This window comes from Lygodium microphyllum, chromosome 3 (assembly GCF_053477565.2).
Source record: "Lygodium microphyllum isolate KBCC chromosome 3, Lygodium_microphyllum_v1.1.10, whole genome shotgun sequence".
Classification (NCBI taxonomy): Eukaryota; Viridiplantae; Streptophyta; class Polypodiopsida; order Schizaeales; family Lygodiaceae; genus Lygodium; species Lygodium microphyllum.
The window spans coordinates 192,658,873-192,683,239 of NC_141137.1; the positions used below are offsets into that span (position 1 = coordinate 192,658,873).

General features: G+C 39.5%; 1 protein-coding gene and 3 pseudogenes across 1 annotated transcript; 1 reads left to right on the forward strand and 3 right to left on the reverse strand.

Moving 5' to 3' along the window:
* Positions 1–4,566: 4,566 nt before the first annotated feature.
* LOC148039390 (uncharacterized) lies at positions 4,567–7,752 on the reverse strand. The gene is made up of 6 exons (XM_087675559.1): positions 7,098–7,752; positions 6,366–7,004; positions 6,194–6,278; positions 5,410–6,102; positions 5,001–5,309; positions 4,567–4,917 (listed from the first exon to the last, which is right to left on the reverse strand). The coding sequence occupies exons 4-6, from the start codon at positions 5,482–5,484 to the stop codon at positions 4,567–4,569; spliced, it is 735 nt and encodes a 244-aa protein (XP_087531685.1). The 5' UTR covers positions 5,485–6,102; positions 6,194–6,278; positions 6,366–7,004; positions 7,098–7,752.
* LOC148039391 (uncharacterized) lies at positions 7,432–8,093 on the reverse strand (annotated as a pseudogene).
* An 8,239-nt stretch (positions 8,094–16,332) lies between these two features.
* On the forward strand, positions 16,333–17,785 carry LOC148039392 (uncharacterized; annotated as a pseudogene).
* Positions 17,786–19,590: 1,805 nt separating this feature from the next.
* LOC148039393 (uncharacterized) lies at positions 19,591–21,566 on the reverse strand (annotated as a pseudogene).
* Between the last annotated feature and the right edge of the window lie 2,801 nt (positions 21,567–24,367).

Consider the following 24,367-nt stretch of genomic DNA (forward strand, 5'->3'; position numbering starts at 1 on the left):
TAGACCCACCTCTTCCTACTAAAATTGTCGACGAGTAGCATAAAGTAGGAAGATCCCCCCAAGGCTTGTGTAGGCATTTTTCCGCACAGGTCAGCATGCACCAGCTCTAGAGGAACCTTTGCTCTATTTGTACTATCTGGTGGGAATGCCTTTCTTTATTGCTTGCCCAACATGCAAGCTTCACATGGTTCCTTCATCTCTGCAACTGTAGGCAGATGAGCAACCATCCCATGCTTATGCATCTCTTTAAGTACCTTATGCCAATGTCTCCAAACCATTCATGCCAAAGTTTGGTTGTGCCCACACCTATTGATGCTATAAGAGCACTAAGCTCATATAGGTTATTCCTTCTTACCCCCTGCCCAATAAGTTTCCCACCTTCATTGAGTATCTCTACTCTTGTTTTAGTGAACTTTACCACATGGCCTTCGTCAGTGATAGTAGCTATTGATAGAAGGTTCCTTTTGATCTTGGGAACATACAACACATCTGAAATCTTTCTAGTTTCACCATTTGCAATAACAAAAGAGATCGTACCTTTGCCCTCAACAAAACATCTTGCATTGTTGCCAATTGTCACTAATGGGTTCCTCAAGAGGTTGCACGGAACCTCACACGGAAGTATATAAACTTTTCTCACCAATCATGTGACATGAGGAACTGCTATCTAGTACCCAAGAGTTGTTTTGTGATACTTCCTCCATTGAGGAGCACACTTCCTCAATCACCACAAACAAATCAAGCTCTGCCTTTGCTGTGTTGGTAGTCTGCTTAACTATAGATTCCCGTTCTTCTCATCCTCCTTTTTGGTGCGACACTTTGCAATAGTGTGTCCCTTCTTCTTATAACAGAAGCACTCACCCTTGAACTTGGCTTTGCCACCCTTCTTCTTGGGCTCCCCATTCTTGCTTGAGTTTCCCTTTGAGTTGGAGTTGCCTTTGCCTTTGGCTGTTGTAGAGAGTGTAGCATCCATGGTGCCACCTCCTTCTCTTGCTTTAAGCCTTAGCTCCTTCTCCTGTAGTAGTGCACAAAAATCTTCAAACGTCAAAGGTGAAGGTCTCACTTGAGTGTTAAGAGTGGTGACCAAACCATCAAACTTTGGTGGACAGACAAGTAGACACTTTCGAGCAAGATCCTTGCTTGACTTCTTTATCCCAGCACACACTAGCCATTAGGTCACGAAGATTCTTGATGCAAGTGATAAATGCCTCCGGAGTCTCTCCTTTGTTGAACTTCTCCATAGCTAGTTGATTCTCCAAGTTTTGAGATTATGTCTGAATTTGCATTTCATACTAACCTTTTAGTATGTTCCAAGCTTCAAGGGCCTTGGTGGTATGCTGAATCAGGGTCAAAACGCTATCCGTAGTGCTTGTGAATAGAGCACACAAAGCATCTACATTTTTGCGTTTCCATGCTCAGATTAAATTTGCATCTAGAGGAAGCATGCTGCTTGGGTTGGCTGGGTCAAGGGTGGGCTATGGTTCAACATCAATCCCTAGAGTCACATCTAGGAGCTCATATGAGTCCAGGATTGTAGTGATATGGAATTTTTAGAGGGTGTAATTAGTTCCATCTAGCTTGCCTTTTGTGATGGCCGGTGGACAAATGCGTAGCATTTGCGTTGTTACAGCGCGCGCATTTGGAGAACTTGATGATGAAGCCATCTCCTCTTTTGTTGATGAAGCATTTTCCTCTTAAAACAACTCCTTGATCCTTAGAGCCTCTTAGCTCTGATACCATGTAAGAAAATAGAGTGCAGCAAACAAGAGAGAAAAAAAGAGAGAAAGACAGAGATAAAAGAGAACTCAGAATTTTTATTGTAGCTTTTGGTTACAACTGATGGCGCCGTCCACCCGTGTGCTCCCACAGTTGAGCTTAGATGACAATCTAGACAAACTCTCGATGAACGGCTTACGAGAATATTGGTTTCGCTCTCACTCACTGAGAATACAATAGTGGGTTGGTGGTGCCACCCTTAAGTAGGCACGTAGAGTGGCAGTCGGCAAATCTATAGGAAAATCCTACTCCGACAGATAATATTCTCCAAATATTCCATTGTGGAGCTTAGATGGTGATCTAGATAGACTCTCGGTGAAGGGCTTATAGGAATACTAGTTTTGCTCTCACTCCTGAGACCCCTAATTGGGCTCCACCATTCCGCGCCTCCCCCAAAACTCGATGTTGGGTATCTTGGGTTGCTACCAGCCAAATCCTGCCCAATCTACCTTGTGAGATAGATCCACCAATGTCATCTCTAACCATCAATAGTCCCAAAATGGACCTCGTCTAAGTCTAGGTTAGGATCCGTTAGTGTCCGAGCTCACACATGGCTTCTCCTCATTTGGGGGCGTTGCAACTTTGAGCACCATGGAACACTAATGGTCGAATACATAAGGATGGGGCATTGAGCATATCTAACACTCTAGCCCATAGACCTTAGGTAAGGTAAGTTGTGAGGATTGTGTTTGCATGGCAAAGTGGACAATTGGCTAGAGGCGTGCATGCTCATTGAGGCTAGCAGCCTAGTGCAATTGACTGATTTGTGACTCATTTGTTGAGACCCAAGACTCATCCATTGACAATGCTTGACAAAAAGAGAATTTATCATAAAACTTATGGCTAAAATTCTCAAAGTTTGACTAGAATTCACATGCATCTTTACATTTAAGGGCTATATTTTAGGCAATTTAGTCATAAAACCAACCATCCATCCAAAGTTTATAAATAATAAGGGTTTTTTATATGGTTTGCCCTTACAATTATGGTTTGAGAAATGGGGTGCTTGTGCGCTAGGCCAAAAAATAGTTTGAGAATCTATTATTGCAATTGTCACATGCTCCCATGTGGGGCAAGTCTTCAATTGCCCTTGTTTCTTGTGATTTAACCCATTAGGGGTTCCATCAAAAGAAACAAGGGTCATTAGACATGACATTTACCCCTCTTAGATGGGAGGGTTATCAAAGAGGTTATTTATTGCAAAAATCAAAATGATAGTGTGGGTAGCTCTAACCTCTAGCCTCTAGGTAAGGTCAATTGTCACTCGTGATGACTATGATTGCATGGAAAGTTGGAGTACGATTGGCTATAGGCGCACTCATTGAGGTTGGTAGCCTAGTGCAACTAATGAATCATTTGTCAGATTTTTGAATCATACCTCAAAAGTGTTGAAAAAAGCTTTTTTTGCAACCCTTACCTTTAAGGACAACCCTCAGATCAAACCCTTATTCTCTAAAACATTTTGACGGGCTGGCAATGTTTATAACTAAGTTGCTTGTCCTCATCACTAGTTGACACTTCCCCTCTCATGAGTAAACAATTGCCAAAGATCATTAATCAATTTGGGTTGTTGAATTTTTTAGATGGGAAAAAATATTCCATAGGGATTCTCATCCGGCTATCCCAAGTATTAAACCCACAATCTCACCTTTCAAGCCACAATGTGCTAACCACAACACCATCTTGCATGTGTTGTTCAACACTTTTACAAGTACAATTTATAAATTGAAAATTGACCTCCTAATTAACCTTAGTTTATGTGTTCATCCTAGTTTACCCCAACACTACAAGAGGATTAGATGTTTTTCGTGTAGTACTTCTGTGCTAGAAGAGAGAGAGTACGTTGAAAAAAGAGAGAGAGCACAAATGAGGAGGGAGGTGAAAGAAAAATAGTTTTTTTGTGCGTATTTTTGCAAATATTTCCACGATTATTTCCGCAAGTATTGTCGTGCCTATTTCGGCAACCAATTTTGTAAACATTCAGCCCCGAGCAGGTGTTGTGTATTTTTGCGCTCAAATTTCATTTGAATTTAGTGCCCTTACTTAAGTGGTAGGTGTTGTGTCACACACAATACCTGCCCTCAATTGAAAAAGGGGCGGGCGGGTATTGCATGTGTCACACTACCTTTATATTTGTTAAATTGGGATTTGGCTTTAGTGAATGGGAGGCATCTAGTTGCTTACTTAGGCGTGGACCTTGGGCTCAAAACCATGTTAAAGCCTTGCACGTTTTCTTCTTGTTTGGCAAGGTGTGGGCGAGGAGTCTACACTGGCCATCTCATAGGTCTCCTGTCCTCTTTTTGGTGCTGGTCATGCTAGCATCCCTCGGCCAGAGTTGATGGTTGATTTTGGTCCATGTGAGCTATGGGCTTTACCTCTCGCCATCGGTCCACACATGGCCTCTACCCATTGTTCAAACTTGGGTGGCCGGACACTATATATGTCTCTACCTACAAGGTCCATTGTGTGTAATTTCAAAGAGATAGGGTTGCGTTCATTGCTTGACATAGAGTGTGTACCAATGGAGGACATAATCATGGCTAGCCACGCAAAGTGATGATCTTTCATTCCATTAAGCCACATCAATTCATGTCAAGAGTATTTTTGTAAATATACACTTGGTTCAAAGTACAAAATTAGATCATAAAAAGGTAAACTAGATGATTTCACAATATTAATTTAAAGCTTGTTCTAAAATTAATTATTTAAAAAAATGATATTTGATTCCATAAGAGAGAGAGAGAGAGAGGATGTAATGAAAGAGCCCCATAGGCAATAATTATAATTTGATTAATTTTCATCTATCAAAAGATCTCTACAAGCACTAGGATCCATATCCAAGTCCGTGGTGTCCAAGTCAATGAATAGATTAATAGAGTCTTCACCTGAAGCAACCATCAAATCATCATCACCATCATCTATATCCTTATGTGTATCCTCATATGTGCTATAAGATGTGGTAGGGGCTGGCACAATCTCATCAACATCTACTCCCTCCATCTCAATCTCACAAATTGTGCAAGGAATAGATGGGTCCACCACAATTTTTGCATCTCTGTCTGCAAAAATTGCTCTACTTTGTGGTGTGACCGAAATAACATACCACAATTGCCGTTGGTATACACAAGGCACATAGAATATCTGAAATACATGAAGTTTGTTTAGGTTAATGAATTGTTTGAAACAACTCTAACAATAATTCATAAACCTTGTTTTGTGGATACATGTTCACAACTAGTAGGGTGAATCAAATTGTTGGTCCTTCCTTTGTGAAATTGAGTGCAATCCACCATGTAGAGGCCATTCTCATGTTGTTTTACCACACTCGTAAACCAACAAAACTCGAATAGATAGGTGTGAGAAGATCTAAAATTCACCTTGAGAATTCTCTCTATAGTTCCATAATATTTGACTTCATCGGTGGACGTATCAAAACTACCCATGATTCCACAATCATTTGTGGTTTGGCTCTCATTGATCTTGTGGGTGCAAAAATGACGGCCCTCAAACCACATGGAGTTGAATGTAGGACCCTACATAACCCAAACTCCTTATGTTAGTATAACCAAATACATTACTAACTCACTTGTACTTACATTGACATATACACATGTCAACGTCAACACTACATACGTTTGGAAGACATCCTCTTGCATATTCCCACACCTTAGGAGTTATTTCCTCTCCCAATGCTTTGGCCTTCATCATGGCATCATGTATCCACTTCACATCAATGAGTTGAGGAAATTTTGCCAACTCCTTAGGGAATGCAAGTGCTCATCTCCCTCCATTTGCTCTCTTCCCATGCACCCCTCTCTCTTTCTTGTCTTGCTTTGGCCTCTGTGAACATATCCACCCACTTTGCCATCGTGGGATCATTGAGTATACAATGATTATTGACAATGGCTTGAAATTTCTTTTCCATGACAAAAAGTACCCCTTTTTCACTTCGTACATGTGAAAGTTTCTTAGGATCATCATCTTCACTCCATAATTGATGTAAAGATGGATCTAGTGTGAAAAGATATTGGGAGTTATACACAAAAGCCTCTTGCACTATCCAAATCTTTGCCATGCTTGCCTTCGGTTGTGCCCTTTGCCTGTCAAAATCTTTTAGTGTTTTCAAAAATCTCTCTAGGAAAAACATCCACCTAGAGTGCACAACCTAACAAAATGGCAGTCTCATCAATGAGATGTACCAATATATGCATTTGGCTAACATGGCTAGATCATGGAAATGCATCTTCTATAGCACATACTACCTCCACAGCAAGAAGACAAGCTCCTAGAATAGTGGAGACTTTTATCTCCTTGGAGCTTACAAATCTACATGTTGTTATTAGCATTACCTAAGTACAATGAAATGTGTTTGTATTGTACTTAATCAAGTATATGAAAAAGATCTGATGAGCATTACCTTATTACCTCTCCCACTTTGAAGATTGCACTTTTCACCTTGGCATTTTCATATCCACTTATACTTATAGGCAAAACAAATTGCACATGAGAAGTTGAAATTTAAGGTTCAACACAAATCTTCAAATGATGTGCACAAGATAATTGAAGAAAGGCTGAAAATCTCACCTATAACACCGTATGCCAATCATGACTCTTCAATCTATACAATCGAGTAGGACCTCCTTGTTTTGTTTTTGTGAAAGCACCCCTGAGTGAATGCATGTAGCCTATTGGAGTGCGAATGGAGACGATGACACCTTTCATGCACTCCTACTCCATATTTGATAGGATCCAAGGTTTCTTTGAGAGAATCACTTTTCCATGAATACCTATGCATGGTGAGGCTGGCAGTGGCAGATGTCCTATGACCCTCAAGTCTTCCCTAGCACCCAAGGAGTCTTACTTGCCTGTAATGTGATCCCATAGTGCTTGCCCCACATTCTTGAAGACATGCATTGGATCCAATAGATGTTGAATTCTCATTTTTTCCCAATATGGTAAAGTGAGGAGGATATAGTATCATGATATATCCCTTCGGTGACTATTGAGGGGTGGAATATGAGCATGGTGCTCATCCCAATGCTTTGCCCAATCACTCATGTTCCAATGGAGTGGTTGTATACCATTGGAGGGGGGGAGGTATTTGGAGTGTGTTGGAGGTAAAAAGCAATGATTGTTAGGGTATATCACCTCGCTAAGCAAAGAAGGCCTTTCTGTCACCATGGATGGGCCACAAATAGGGCAAGCATTATGTCTTGCTATAGATAATCATGTTTTGATATGAAAACATTGTTAACATTAGTTATTAAATTTGGAAGGATAATTTGAGTAGTTCTACACTAGTAGAAGGATATATTGGGTACCTGAGATCTCTCCAAATCTTGGATAATCATGTCAGGTCCATAAGAGGATAGCCTTGATGACTAAACTTTGATGTGAAACGGGCCTTGAATCATATGCCACCTACATACCCCTCCATAGGTCTTGGAGCTCTTCAATGAGAGGCTCTAGATACACATCCATGTTCTTTACTTTGTATTTACCAGGAATGAGAAGAGATAGCAAAATGTTCCCTTTTTTTGTTGCTTCCCATGGGGGAATGTTGTAGTTGATAAGTACAACCGGCCAAGTACTCCATGTTGTGGAGCGCACACCAAAAGGGTTTACTCCATCCATAGCAAGTCCAAGGAGGAGGTGTCAAGGATCTTCTCTGAACTCCAACCATGTTGTCTCTATATGCTTCCATGCAAGCCAGTTAGGTGGAACTCTCATAATCCCATCATGGGAGCGACTTGTTGCATGCCACATGAGAAGCTTGCTTGTGTCGTTGCTCTTGAACATGTGTTCAATGCGAGGAATGATGGGAAAGTGTCACAATACCTTTCTAGGAACTGTGTTGCTTTGCATTTCCTCCTTGTATCATGCCACTCCACATCTCGTACATGCATCAAGGTCCCCATGCTCATTCTGAAAAAGGATACAATCATTTACACATGCATGGATGCGCACATAATCCATCCCCAAAATTGTGACAATTGAACGTGCACTATGTCAATCTTCTCACAAACAATTGCCTATAGGTGGTATCTTCCCTACAAGCCTGCAACCATCAAAATAGATTACATTGTGTTTGTATATGGATTACATGTTGTAACTTGTGATAAAGATCAGTTTTACCTGAGAAGAGCATCCACACTAGTACTGCTCCATCCAAACATTGCTTGGAGATTCAAGATCTCTAATCAAGCTTGCAATGTAGAGTATGTGCATCCCTTGTACAATGGTGTATTAGCCTTTTCAAGTAAGAGAACTTCACCTTTTTGTATAGCGTTTGCACATGGACAATCCTCTTCACACATAGCGATTGCCTCTTGGACTAGCGAGTCCTCAACCATCTAGTGTAGGAGATCATCCTCTACCGTAACATGGGGAGGAACACTTCTGCTCAACAAAAATGCATTGCTTGGTCCAGCCTTGCAGGGTGGGTGGTCATCAAGTGGCAATGATCTACTCATGGTGCCTTCTTACCGTCTTCGCTCCTTTGCTCTTCTACCAGACCCTCCAACCACACTCCAATGAGGAGCAACAACGATTTGTGCCAACAAATGTGGATCATTGGTTTCCAAGAGAGCCTTTTTCAACGGATTATCCCACATTCCCCATTTATTGACATGTTCCAAACAAGCACATTGAAAACAAGCAATCGTTGTTTTACAATAGGAGTAAGGACATGGCAATTGCTCGGACAACAACCAATTGCGCGCTACTATGTCCAATGGTCCCTCCTCATCCCATTCCACCTACGCACATGCAAAAGAAAAATATACACCCTAGCATTATGACCAAAAAAAAATCTTATTCATTCTACAATATCTAGAAAATTTTGCTGGACAACATGAATCAGTCCTTCAATATATTCCTCGTATACAAAGTACTAGAAGCCGTGAAACATTCAAAAAGGCTTAGCTTTGGGCCAGGCAGTTCTAGGGCATGTGGAGCATGTAGGTACGAGTGCAGAAATAAGAACAGCAATACGCATGGCAATAAGCGCAGAAATATTTTGAAAAAAAAAAGTTGCCAAATCAGTTTCTCTCGCCTCTCCCTCTCTTCTTCTTCTCTAGCAGTAGTGGTAGCAGTAACAAACCGCACATACACATCCTCACACCCATAAGCTCTACTCTAGACGGCTCTCTCTCTCTCTCTCTCTCTCTCTCTCTCTCTCTCTCTCTCTCTCTCTCTCTCTCTCTCTCACTATCCTTATCTTGCCCTACCCTAATTATCAACAACACTATACAAACATGTAAGTGCTCTAATCATTCTTTACATGTTTATTTGTGCTTTTAATTAGTGTTTATGTGTGTTTTAGCGAGTGCAAACACACTATACTTATTGTGTATGTAAGTGTGTGTGTGCACACACACACATGATTTATGTTTATACACACTCAAGAATGTGTATGTGTGTGCACATACACACACCCCTGTGTGTATGTGCACATATAGATACACTCATGAGTACGTGTGCACACATACACACACTAATTAGTGTGTGTATGTGCATGCACACACAAGTAGTGCACATACACACTAAATTAGTGTGTGTATGTGCACATACACACACACATTTAGTGTGTGTATATGTACATACACACACTAATTAGTATGTGTGATAGACTAATTAGTGTATGAATGTGTGTGCACACACACAAGTAGTGCACATACACACACTAAATTAGTGTGTGTATGTGCACACACACACTAATTAGTATGTCATGCACATTGAATAGTGTGTGTGTGCACATACACACACTAATTAGTGTGCACTATTTGTGTGTGTGCACACACACTATTTAGTGTGTGTATGTGCACATACACACACTAAATGTGTGTGTGTGTGTATGTGCACACATGCACTAATTAGTGTGAGTGCACATACATACATTAAATTAGTGTGTGTATGTACACATACACACAAATTGAATTAGTGTGTCACACGCACTAATTAGTCTATATATATGCATACACACACTAATTAGTGTGCACTACTTGTGTGTGTGCACACACACACACACACAATTTAGTGTGCATAACTAATTAGTGTTTGAATGTGTGTGTGTGCACACACACACCCTAATTAGTGTGTGTGACACAATAATAAGTGTGTGTGACACACTAATTAGTGTGTGTGTGCACATACACATACTAAATGTGTGTGTGTATGTGCACACATGCACTAATTAGTGTGAGTGCACATACACACACTAAATTAGTGTGTCACACACATACACACACTAATTTGTGTGTGTATATGCACATACACACACTAATTAGTGTCTGTATTTGCACACACACACAATTAGTGTGTGTAATTAGTGTTTGTGTGTACACGTACACACTACATATGTGTACCCATGTACATACTTAGAACACACACACTCAATAGTGTGTTTGTGTGTACATACACACTAATAATGTGTGTTTGTGTGCACACACACTCACATAATTAGGACATAGACACATAAACATACACATACACACAATAGATAACACTAACCTCCATTGATCGCCCCAAAATTGATTTGCACTCACGTGTCAATAGCAATCCCTTGAAGAACACTCCAATGCGCTTTCACATGCACACACAAAAACACCCACACACACTCTCTAGTTGCACTAAATGCACTCTTAAGTCTAAGTAGAATAGTGAATAGAAGACTTGTGTGTAGAGCACATATATATAGGTATGTAAAGTACACACATAGACAATAAAATATCTATTATAAATAAAATGTAATCAAATTTTGGATTTATAAAATCCAATCTTAGATTTGATAGATTCTAGTATGGCATTATCCTCCCGTAGGAGAGGTGTGTGCTCACTCGACAAGCTCCTCTTGGATGGGCTCAATTACGAGGCTGCAATGGAAGCATATAATGCACAGTTCATAGCAGACACTAGGCGATCTTCATTCCAGTGGTTCACAAACACTCTGAACGTTTTGCCAGATCCAAATGTTGAGGGATCCATGCATGCACGACAACAATTTCTTCAATCTCACTAGAGTTGACTCGCGTGCTATATGCCAACATAGCTCACAACCATGGGTCTCTCCCCTCTTGGCAGTTCTTCGTATGGTGGAACGCCTTACAGTGGCACTCTGATCATTCAAAGTGTCGCACCAATAGCCCCTCCTTCCACTTTGCCCTCACAGCAACCTACTTCGTATGGTTCACAGGTTCCTATGCCCTTGACTTCCACACATTCATCTCCTAGCAGATGTGTAGACACATATGCTAGACATAGGCGTTCCTTGGGGAGCGGAGCATCAAGAGGTAGACAGGGGCCTCGTCAGAGGAGTGGAGGTTCATGTTGCTTTGGATCTAGTTCCATTGACTCACCACCAGTAGCAGCACCAGTGGATAATGAAGATGAAAATGCTCCACAACTGGATGCATATGGATATTACTACACGTTGAACAGGGACCAATAGGTTGATTTTGGGAGCAAAAGCGGCAAGGCTTTCAAAACTTATTTAAAAAATTTGATACATTCAACATATCAAAATTATTTTATTGCATTCAAGTACCAGGATCCTAGTCATCTCGACTACATCCAGGCATCTTTGAATTTGTGTTACCCAAATCCTATAGGTGAGAGGTTCTCATCCCAGTGGCTTAGCGCTCACATCATGCAATTCCTCAACAACAAAAAATCCAGCTACCAAAAAGTGGCAAAAAAACAAGTAAAAAACTTGAACCATAACTACCGTCCAGGTCAGGTCCATGACAGAGACTGGGATATTGCGATGGAGCAAAAAGGGGAGGAATTGACAACAAGAAAAGTACGATACACTCAACAAAAGGTATCGAGTGCCAGCCAAACACCTACACACTATGGATTGGGAGGAAAAGTAGTATGGAGAGACAAGTTCTACAACATTACCACCATGCAACCAACTCGAGAAATGGTGGTCTATCGGGTTGCTCACTCCGAATACGAGATGTGGGAGTGGTTTTGTGCAAACAACCACATCACCACTGAGGAGTTTGATAACGCAACTCAAACCCTACAACATGTAAGTGAATAAATTATTATTAGAAGTTTTATGTTAATAAATATATTGAAAAAAAATTAATTATGTATTGTGTTTTGTAGAGTCAAATGCATGGCAGGCGTGAACCCACTGCTCAATACTCACTGGATGATGACGATGAAGACAAAGACAAAGATAAAGATGAAGACATGGATACTAGCAGCAATTAGCCCATTAAAATAGCCCATCATCCTTGTAGCACAATTTTTGGTTTTAATTAATGGACTGTTTGCTCATAGTATATCTTTCTTCTAATGTAATGGATCAATTCTAAATAAGTTTTTCTTGTGTTTAATATTTTGTGTGTGTCAATGTATTTTGTAACTTGTAAAAAAAAAAGAAAGGATGAATGCTTGAGTGGGCCCATTTGTTGGCCCATTCAAGCGGTCATCCATTTTTTTTAATAAAATGCTTTGCGGAAATAATGGCGGGTATGCTTGCGGGTATATTCATGGTAACATGCGCAGGTATAATCACAAAAATATTGCCGCGCTTATTGTCATGTGTCCATTTCCAGGATTATACCCATATTGGCGACTTTCTCTCACTACTTTTTGTTACGTGTAAAAATGCAGCAATGGGCACAACAATGTAGCTATCCCTTTGTAGTGCAAGTTCACCCCCTACACTCTAAATTTTCCTTTTTTTTTTCTTCTCTCTCACACAATCAACCAACGTGGCAAGCCATCTTAAATTTTCCATTTTATTATTCTTTGTCTTTCTTTTTGCCTATCTCTCACACATTCATGTAAAAGGCAGGCCATCTTAAAATTTTAACATTATTAAACAACCACATTATTGTGGAATGCACATGTGTACAACATTGATTCTACCCATTGAGGCTTAGCTGAATTCACGGACTCGTCTATGGGGAAACCTCCAACTTCCTCCAAGCACCCACACTTCCATGTGATTGATGATTTTAATTTTCAATCACCAAACAAGCAACCACGATCAAGTGGGTCCATGCATCAGGAGTAAGGACAACTTTGTTAATTTATGTAATGGTGAATGAGTATTTTGGTTACTTAATCATCTCCTACATTATCTCCTAGATTACCTAAAGTTATCCTAGATCATCTCCCAGATTATCTAAAGTTTGATCAGAGCATCATCCCACCTATGTTAACTCACCAAACCACATCCTTTGATGTATATAAACATCACTAGTTGTTGTAGAAATATGTGCAACCAGTAATCACTATTTTCAACTTTCAGTTAGTATTCTTGGTATTCAAAATTTGTCTAAGTCTATGTTTGATTTAGATATTAACTAATCACTCTTTCACATGGTATCAAAACTTTTAGGAATTTAATCATTCTCTTAAGCCTTATTAGTCTCTAGTGCTAGTTACTAGCTTCTCATAGCTTTGCATCCATCTCCCAAAGTATCCAAAACTTTGCTAGATGGTAGATGGAGCATCATCTTCTCTTACTAGTACATACAATCCTAGATATACCATATATAAGCTTAATGGAACAAACTACCAAGTGTGGAAGCTTTGAATGGAGCTCCACCTCAAACAACTACAACTATGGGAAATTGTCAATGGTAGAGAAACCCAACCCATTGATCCATAGGAGAAAGCGCCTCAAGGCAACTATGCGAAGGACCCTAAAATTTGAAAAACCAAGGACATCAATGCACAAACTAAGATTACTTGTCACTTTGCAGATTGACAAGTCCAAATGGTACGCAACCTTGAGACTGCACAAGCTGTGTTGCACTTCTTTGAGAAGAGTTATGAGCACATTGACCTCATATACCTAGTCTCCTTGATCAAGATACTAGTCAGCTCAAACATGAAAGAAGGACAAGCTACTTCCAAGTTTCTTGACAATTGGCAAACCCTTCTTGATGAGGTCCTTATCTCTAGATTAGTTGTCCCAAGAAAGCTACAAGCCATGCTATTGCTGGCTACTATTCCATCTTCTTGGAGAGCCTTTATCACTACTCAAGCTACCACTAAAAATCTCCAACTTCAAAACTTGGTGGCTAAAATCCAACAAGAAGAAGCTCTTAGATAGCATACTTCTAGCCCTCATAAATCTATAGCCCTTGCCACTATTGCAGAACCCGCCAAACATGGAAAACTTGCGAGTAAGCAAACACATCATCATTATCATGGAAATAAGCCTCACCACCACCACAACAATTAGCAACATCATCATCAACATAATCACAATACTACACATTCACAAGGCACTTAACAATGCACTTTTTGTCATTTTTATGGACACTTGGAAAAGGATTGCTATACAAAACAATGGCAACTAGGAGCCAACCTTGGCAATCACTCCAAAGAGCATCACAACCATCAAAATCAACACTTGATGCAGCATAATGGACATCACCCTCAGAAATGTCCTCAAGCCCACTACACCAAAGTTTCTAACTATGATGGTGAGTCCTACTCTCCTCCTCTCTAGTTATTTTCTACCAGCATCTCCAATCAATCCTCACCAAATGTGTGGTTCTTGGATACGGGAGCCACACATCATATGACTTATAATTATGATTGGCTTCATAATATCACCTACCTTGGATAACCTCTTGTGGTCACTTTAGATAGCGATAACATTCAATATGCTAAGGCCTATGGTGATGTTAATATTTGCCTCCCAAATGGGAGCCAAACCACACTTTCCAAGGTGTATTTTGTGCCTAGTCTTAGGAAAAACCTCATCTCTATTAGTGAACTTACTTCTATAGGCATTAAAGTTGAGTTCAACCACCATGGTTGCAAGCTTCTTGCCAAAGATTGAAGTAGTAAGCTAATCACTCTCACTTGTAGTAAACAAGGGCATTCGTATTTTCTTGGCACCTCACATTTTGCACATCCCCTTGCTACTACAATAAATATGCTTGCACAAGAAGATATTCTCAAATGGCACTATAGACTACGACATGTCTCATAGCACACCTTACAACACATGAAAAATTGCCAACTTGTCTTAGGTCTTCCCAGAAAACTCACACCGCTTTCTTTCTATGAAGGTTGCATTCTAAGAAAAACATATCACAAACCATTCTCGAGAACTCATTCGCATGCTTCATCACCCTTAGAACTTATTCACACAGATCTATGTGGCCCTATGTCTACTCTATCTCTTAGTGGCCATAGATACATGCTTGTATTCATTGATGATTACTCTAGATACACGTTCACATATTATCTAGCCAAGAAAGCCTCTACAATCACAAGCTTTCACAACTTCAAAACCCAAGTTGAGAGCCAGCTAGATCGCTGCATCAAGCACCTCCAATTTGACAATGGAGGAGAATAAGTTTTGCATGACTTCAAACTTCTTTGCAAGGAAGCTGGAATTATTCATGAGATCACCATACCCAATCATCCACGATAGAATGGGGTAATTGAACAAAAGAATCACACTCTCATTGAAGTAGTCTATTCTATGTTGTCTCAAGCTGTATTGCCACATGCCTATTGGGAGGAAGCAACCACAACCACCTACTACATTCAAAATCGGATTCACTCTATTGCAATTTGGGACTCAACTCCCTATGCTCCATGGTATGGACATGCTTCAAAAATTACCACCTTTGCATTTTTTGGGTGTTCTACTTATGCCCTCAACACCCAACCCAGAACAAAGCTCAACTGCTTCAAAGTCAAGGCATACTGCCTACATCTCCCCACTCTCCACAAGTTTATCTTTAGCTGCTCTATGGCATTTTTTGAGGAGCCTCTTCTTGGTGCTTCTTCTTCTGCAATGGATACATTAGTCTACTCTACAACACCTGTCTGTGCCTACTCTGCTTCACAACAGTTCATCCTTCACTTTAAGCACCCATGCTGCATGCCTTTGCTTGCCCACTCCCTCTATTGCCCCACCTGTCATGCCTCTACAATCCTCTACGTGCAATGTAGGTCTCACAACAAAAAAAAACCAGTAACTTGCTGGCCCTACTATGCAACCCCGCAGTACTACCTAGCCTCAATAAACCCTATAGCTTACGGTCCCTACTGTGCTTCAATCCTTAACTCCCTAGCTACCACAATCACCAGCCTCACAATTGCCTTACACAACACAATTTTTACAACCCACTTTTTCTCTCACTAACCTTAATTTTTCAACCCCAAAATCAACGACACTTTTTCCACCCTCTACTATCCCCACCCCTACCACTGCCTTCTCTTATAAGCCCTCCCATATCCCCACACCCTACAAATATTGTACCTCCCTCCTTGCACAATCAACCTGCAATAGCCCCTTCTCCTTTGTCTCCTTTTGTCTCACTTTCACCAAAAACTACAGGCTCTTTTATGGCTTAGATGAAGTCTACAACTCATATTGACGGTGTCCCTCACCATACTCTTTTTTTTTTGCCCCCAACCTCTTCACCACCCCAGTCACCATTACCCTCTTCATTACCCCACTTCCCAAACCTCCATCGGCCCCTTCATCTCACGACATTTTCCCTCAGACATTGAACTCCGCCAACATACTCCATACCATCAGGAGTTGATGAAGTTAAACCCATGCCTTTCGTCTTGGCAAAATCACCATTCACCCCTTCCTCCGTCATTAAGGGTTATCCATCATCTTCATCATCAAGTGAAGAGCCTTCTGTAAGTGCTCCCAATCATACCCTTGCTGATATTTATGCTTCAACTTGCTTCTTTGCAATCCTTCATGAGAAAATCATCAATAACTCCTTTTCGAATCCCTTGGAAGATGCACTTCCCTTGTCAATGATGGCCACCCTTGCCTCTCCTAAAGCCCCCCGATGACGTGCTAATATCAAAGAAGAGCTTCATGCACTAAATGAGGCTGGCACATGGCTTCTTGTCCCATGCCCTGCACATCAAAACATAGTCACTTTTAAGTGGCTATTTTGAAAGAAGTATAACTTGGATAGCTCGATGGATCATTTTAAAGCCCACCTTGTTGCCCGTGGATTTACCCAACAACATGGTGTCAACTACTTCTACACATACTCCCCCTTTTAGGGTGTGGCATCTTTTTGCCTTTTGGTTGCTTTAGTTGTGAAACTCAATCTCCCTCTTCATCATTTAGATATAAAAATTGCATTTTTGCATGGTCATCTTCTTGAGTGTGTGAATATGATCGAGCCCTTTCACTTCTAAAACTCTCATTTTTTGTCCTCCTATGTTTGTAAGCTCCAAAAATCCATTTATGGTCTTAAAAAATCACCTCACCAATGGTACACATGCACGCATGAATATCTCATTTCATCTGGGTGTGGGAGCATCTACTTGTAGACTATATCTATATGTCTAGGATACTATGGAAGGAATAGCCATCCTTGGTCTCTTTGTTGTTGATATTCCAATCCTTGGCACTGAAGAACTCATGATTATTAGGGCTATTGATTGCTTAAAACAAGAATTTCCTATTACATATCAAGGTCCCATGTCTTATTCTTTTGGGTATAGAAGTCCCTCGTGACACTCATGGGTGTTGGATTAAACTCTCTCAAAAACACTACATAGAAGAGATCTGGACCCAATATGGCATGCATTCTTGCTCATCTAAAACCACACCTCTATCGATCAAGCATCATTTAGCCCCTAAGTATCATGCATACACCACTAATGATGCCATGGTTCTTCCACATTTTTATTGTGCCAAATTTTGTGGTCAAATCCACTATTTAATATCTTGTACTAGATTTGATATTTGCTATACAGGACACATCTTATCTTGCTCATTAACATCTCCATGCAAAGCTCATAAACTAGTAGCTAAGTGCACTTTGTGCTACCTTCGCACCACGAAGGACTATGCCTTAACATATCATTTTGACCCTCATATCCCTATTCACGTAATAGGCTATGTTGATGCAAATTGGGTTGGGGATGACCCTCAATGTTTCTCCATCAATGACTATGTTTTTCTACTTGCAGGAGCCCCCATCTCTTGGCAAACCAAGCATCAAGCTTCCATTGCAGTCTCTTCCACTCAAGTTGAATATGTCTTAGCCACAATAGCATCTCGCAAAGCACTTTGGTTCTCTAAGTTGCTTTATGAGCTATGTCTCCCATATGCTATTTCTATAGAACCAATTATCCTCTTCTATGATCATCAATATTCCATATCTTTGGCCAAACCCCCTAGTTTATCCTCCAAAACAAAACATGTCTGCATCAGCTATCACTTCTTGAAGGAATTAGTGGTCAACAAATTTTTGTGTCTCAAGTATGTCCCAATTGAGTATAATTGGGCAGACTTCCTCACCAAGTCTATTTCGGGAGCCAAACAAACAACATCATGCCATGGATTATCTCTCACTCCTTGTGAGTGAACACGCCTTTGAGAGGGGATTTCTATTTTCAAATGATCATTCACCCTTAGGAGGGATGTTAATTAATGTAATGGTAAATGAGTAACTCAGTTACTCAATCATCTCCTCGATTATCCAAAGTTTGATTAGAGCATCAACATGGCCACCTACATTAACTCACCATTGACCAAACCACATCCCTTGATTTGATGTATATAGACATCAGTAGTTGTAATAGAAATATGTGCAATCACTCAATCATCTCCCATATTATCTAAATTTTGATTAGAGCATCAACGTGGCCACCTACGTTAACTCACCATTGACCAAACCACATCCTTTGATTTGATGTATATGAACATCAATAGTTGTAATAGAAATATGTGCAATCAGTAAGTAATCACAATATTTTTCAATTTTCATTAGCATTCTTGGTATTCAAAAACTACCTAAGTCTATGATTGATTTAGATATTAATTAATCACTCTTCCACAAGCTTTATTTTTTATGCCCCAATCAATGCATGTGAGTCCATGATGTGACTTCTCTATAGGGTGGATAGTTGGCTACAAGTGCGCTTATGAGGCAAGCCCAAATTCCAATACAAGACTCAAGAGAGTCAAGACTGACTTCCAATTGCATGCACTCAAACAGCAAACAGGGGCCATGCATTGGGATTCAAGAGTTGGCAAAGCCTTATTTTTTATGCCCGGAAAAAACTTGATTTTACCTACATAATAAACCTTCAATTTAAAAAATAGGAGGTCAAGCCAAAATTTTTTACTTTAAAAAAGTTTTAACCTTCTAACCAGCAGGTGACATAAGTCTGACCTTTTTTTTACTTTTTTTACTTTGTATTTATTTATTTCAAAATTTTAAAACAAATAAGTTATCACTCTTCACAATTTAAAATGATTTGTTCAAATCTTTCATATGTCAACTTAATAGATTATAATGAGTATTGTAAAAAACAATTCCTCACAGTATTCAAATTCATTTTTAAAATTTTATAAAATACAAAAAATCACAAGTGTTTCACCTTCATGCGGATTTGAAACACTTCATTAGATCTTAAGTCTTGCAAAAATAGTAATTGGTAAAAAAATAAATAAATTGAAAGAAACTAAAACATTGTAGATGCATAAGGATTTGAAGGTCTTGATTAGCATTCAAGTCTTACAACAAGCCAAAATGGTGTTATCCATGATATAAAGGATTACATGTAAAAGATCATTGAAAACATGTTATCTGAGTGGAAAGCCAAAATGGCATCAAACTTAACAAAAAAGATTACATTTCAAAGGTAATTGAATAGACAAGATTCAATGAGTGATCTTGTAAAAAGTTCAAACCAAAAAGTTCCTTCTTGAGCTCCTTTCTCCCACATTCTCCTTTATAGCCTTTAAATACATGTGCATGTAACAAGAGTGTTTTAGCATCAATATATTATGTCAAAGCATCATACTGAAGAAACTAGGGATATACTTACAATTCAATCGTCCATAGAGCTATGCTTGTGTCTTGAAGTCTTTACATCATTATGCCAAAGTGCAATTGATTTGTCAAAATTGAAATCCTCTAAAGAAGGACCTTCAAGAGAAATTCTCATCAAAGTACGCATGCTTTCTATTGTAAGACTATTTCTCAACTTTGACTTGATTATATTCTGAAGACTAAATCCACATTCACAAATAGCCATGCTACAACATTGAACTAGTGCAATTCGAGCAAGCATGAGTAATGATGAGTACTTTTCCCTCAAGGTCTCATATTTATCAATGTAACTCCATGTGTTTTTTAAGTTCCACCCCTTCCACTCGTTATATGCTTGAAACTTAAAGGTTTGAAACTCTTTTCTTAAGAGGTTTGGATTAATTAAAGGTTTGACAAGCATTTCCTCTTTAGTCATTTTGTCTTTGCCATAGAATTTTATAAGCTCTTCTGCCTCTACACCTCCCAAGTTTTTCAACTCTTTTCTAAAGTTTTTATTAGGAGGGTAGCAAGAAGGAGACAAGAGCTTGAAGTGGCTCAAGATGGAGTTATCATCAAACCGTTCCCTTTGATTTTCCACTATGAGAGAACCGTAAATTGTCTTTGAAAAGTTTTGGCATTTTCAAGATCAATCCCATTTTTATCATGTGTAAGCTCAATGCTCCTAAACATTTGGCCTCTAATAGAAGCCCTCAACTCATAGAGAAGTCCTTTAGATGGTCCATAATTAGGGATGATATGATATCGAAAGCCATCTAGCTCAAGGGTATTGAGATCTAAGGTAGGTTTCATAATAAACTCTAATTCCATAGCTATAATCTCGGCATGAACTATTCCTGGTATTGTTGTCACATCAACATAATTGCATTGGAATAGCTTACTAAGACTAGTTAAGTTAGAAAACAAGTCTCCCAAAAAATGCACAACATAAACAAACGAGAATGATAAAATTTTGGTAAAAATAAGGGCATTCTCATGTTTGATATATTCAAGCAAAGGATCCAACAAATCACAAAATTTACACAAAACCTTATGATGACTCAACCAACAAAATTGCATGGACACCCTCTATCTTTTAAAAAGGCAAAACAAACTCTTCTTGCAAAGCTTTCATCTTTTCTAGACAAGCAACACTTTTTCTAAATGGAATCAACAAGCTTTGCCTATGGAAATGTAGCAATGGTTTTACTAGCACAAAGATTTGTAGGGTGTGCCAAGCAATGCATGTATGTCAAAAAAAAACACAAGTCCTTAAACTTCCTAACTACACCCGTATTCTTTCCAATCATCACAAATGCACCATCGGATTCAAAATCAACTAGCTTGTTACCATCCAAATCATAAGCAACTAATAGCATTTCGAGAGATTCAAAAAATCTAGCATATGTATTATCTACCACCTCGAATAGATCAAGAAAAGAGATTTTTGGTTCATTATCATAAATTTAGGAAACATAGACAAAGTCTAATTAGATAAAATGGGAAAAAACCCATTTCCATAAAAAGAGTGGGAGCATGGTAAACCCTTTGAAGAGTTTGTCAAAACCCTACCATGTAACATATCTTTGGAAAGAGATTGAAAAGTAGAATCTAAAAGTACTTTGCCCGACAAATTTGGAGTTAGCATGTTGAAGTTATAGCAAAAACAAATTTCAAATCCCCATTCCCATTTTGAGGGATTTTTCCCACTTTACCTAGTATTGACTTGACAATCATATGCTCTTTTGTGGCAATATCTATGGATTCATCAATCATGATACCAAAAATAGGTGATTTATGAATGTGTGTCAAATACTCCATTTTAAGAGACTTTCCTATGTAATGCACAAATGAGGCACATGCTTTATCATTATTATACATAGTCTCGATAATGTTTGGTGTGTTGCATTCTCTAAGAAGGTCAAGAGGAGGAACAAACTTGCTATAAGTAATAACATTTTTTGCAATGTAATAAGACACACAAAACAAATTCTTCATACTATTTCCACAACATCATATTCTTTAGAGACACATAGATAAAATCTTTTCTTTCCACAATGAGAAGCACATGCAAGTAATTTGTCTCTTTGATCCACCATGATGAACTAAAGCACTATGTTGAACATTAATGGCCCCATTAGTCCCAAATTCACTTTTACAATGTTTATCTTCTTTACAAATATTGCAAAACATTCTACCAGACACTCCATCAAACTCTACCCACTCAAACTCGCATTTCCATTTGTCACTCCACAACAACCTAGCCCTCTTGCAATGCTTAGCCTCTTCTAAACCAACATTTTGGATCTCTATGTCATCAATGCTACTATCATCCACAATATTTTCTTTTTTTATCTTCCCCTTATATTTTTCAATCACATTAACTTGTTTTGAAAATCTAGGCATTGCAAGCAGAGATTTTTGTTTTGTCAAACTAGAAGACATTATTAAAAAACTTACTAAACAAAGCCTTCTCAAATGTTTGCTTTGTGACTTGTCAAAGTTGAATCCCGGTGTCATGTTGCCCGCCCGCAGCCCCACTATCCCCTTCCTCTCCCCTAGGTTCCCTGCACACTGAAAAGAGAGAGTGAGCCTTGGCAGTGCGTTGACAAGAGACTCAAGGGGGAGTGAATCGAATGTGCCTAGATGGATTAGATGCAAGCTCAGCTGTGTGCGTTGGTGTAAGGCAAGTGATAATGTTCATATAGAGGTAGTGTGCATGCATGAAGTATTGGTGAGAGCTCAACTTAGAGCTATGCAAGTGTGAGAGTATGTGCATTGTGGCCATGCTTATTGCAGTGATGCATATTGTAATGGCAGGTAGACAGAGAAAAGAGTTAGAGAGAGGGAGTGGCCACTAGGCCTTGGCTTCCAGTCTGCAGTGCACATCTACTGTCCACTTGGCACCAAGGTCCAAGCCCTTATGCAAACAACCCTCTCTCTCTCTCTCTCTCTCTCTCTCTCTCTCTCTCTCTCTCTCTCTCTCTCTCTCTCTCTCTCTCTCTCTCTCTCTCTCTCTCTCTCTCTCTCTCTCTCTCTCTCTCTCTCTCAAACATACATGCCACACACACGAGCTATGCATAGTGCACTACACACTCAATCAAAAACATAAAGTGCGCCACTATGTTGCCTCCCAAGTCCTTGCACTAATATTGTGAGTCGTGGGCTTCTCTCTCTTCAGTGCTAAAAAAAACCTAGGTTTAGTGTAATCTCACATGCGTGCACACTTCTCTCTCTCTCTCTCTCTCTCTCTCTCCTCTCAGCTGTGTGCACACTGCTAGCAACTGGCTTTGTGGGCCATGGCCACTGGCTTTGTATTTCTAGCTCTCACTCTCTCCAATGTACACATTACATCTAGTGGCCGCTAGCAAGCCACTAGTGAATCATATCCTGTAGAAGAAGAGGCCACTCGATGCCTGCAGCCTGCTGGGCCTTGGCTAACCAAGTCCGACTTCTAGCATGAGAGAAAAAGGCCATGGCCCATGACTGGAAATGAATATCCTAGTCAAGTCACAACTCACATCTCACGAGAGAGAGACAAAGTGAGAGACTCACACGATCACAATTTACAACTACTTGTGCACACAGTGCGTGTGAATGAGGTTTGAAGTTTCAAAAGCCCTGTGCACCTCCCCTCTACATTGCACGGAGCCGTGTGTGTGTGTGTGTGAGAGAGAGAGAGAGAGGGGGGAAGAGAGAGAGAGAGAGAGAGATAGAGAGAGAGAGAGAGAGAGAGAGAGAGAGAGATTACTTGCAAGTTGTTGTTCAAGTTTCCACTATGTTATTCAACTTTGAAACTTGCTTGAAAATGCAGGCAGTAGCACTGACTCCTAAGCATGCTCCTTGCTCTTTAGAGAAAAGCTGGAGAGCAGTCAATGACTCAACTAGCTAGTGGACTAAGGAGTCTGGAGGCTAAGTTCAAAATGCAAGTAGCAGGACTCAGCAATAAACTTGGACTCTAGAGCTAAGCTTAAGTATTAAAGCAACAAGACTCATCACTCAAGACTCTAGAGGCTGGAGGAGGCTGGAGTCAAGACTCAAGAGTAAACTTGGAACTTAAAAGGCTGGAGGTTAGAAATTGGACTTTGGAGCTACGCGCAACAAGCTTTGAAGTTGGTAGTTGAAACTTGGAGGGAAAGCCTTCAAAGTAGCTGGCCAGTGGCAGTTGCTTTAAAGTTTAGATGTGAGACTGTGGAGTATAGTTACAAGTATATATAGTATATTCAATTATTAACGTTAAATTTCAACTCTAATAATTGAATATACTATAATATATATATATATATATATTATATACAAAGATTTACCTTCATTTTTAAACTTTACACTTGATATAATTTTACTTACCAATATTTTAAAGAGTTATTCCCTTAGATTTTATGCCTAAGTACTTAATAAACCTTTACACTCTTCAATTTTGAAGGCCTTAGAAACCTATAAAGAATTTACAATGAGGTTTTTTTTTTTTTAACAAAATGGCATTTGTATTCAAAAAAATCTTAGACGCAACCAGTTGTAACATGGGAGAGCCTGAGCTCAACTCAACTTACGGATACTAAAGTTTTAATATCACACTTTGGTCAGCTCTGGTAAGAAGCTCTTTTTTTCTTCCTAGGCTCTCTAGTTCTAGGGATTCTTTGGCATTATGACTTTTCCTTGATAGTTTGTCAATCTTAAAATCAAGATCTACTATCATTTTGGAGTAGTAGCCTTCTCCTCCCTTGAGGAATTTTGCTTTTAGTATCCCAAAGTCTTCTCTTAAACCTCCTCCATATATGGCATCCAACCTAGCTAGCCAC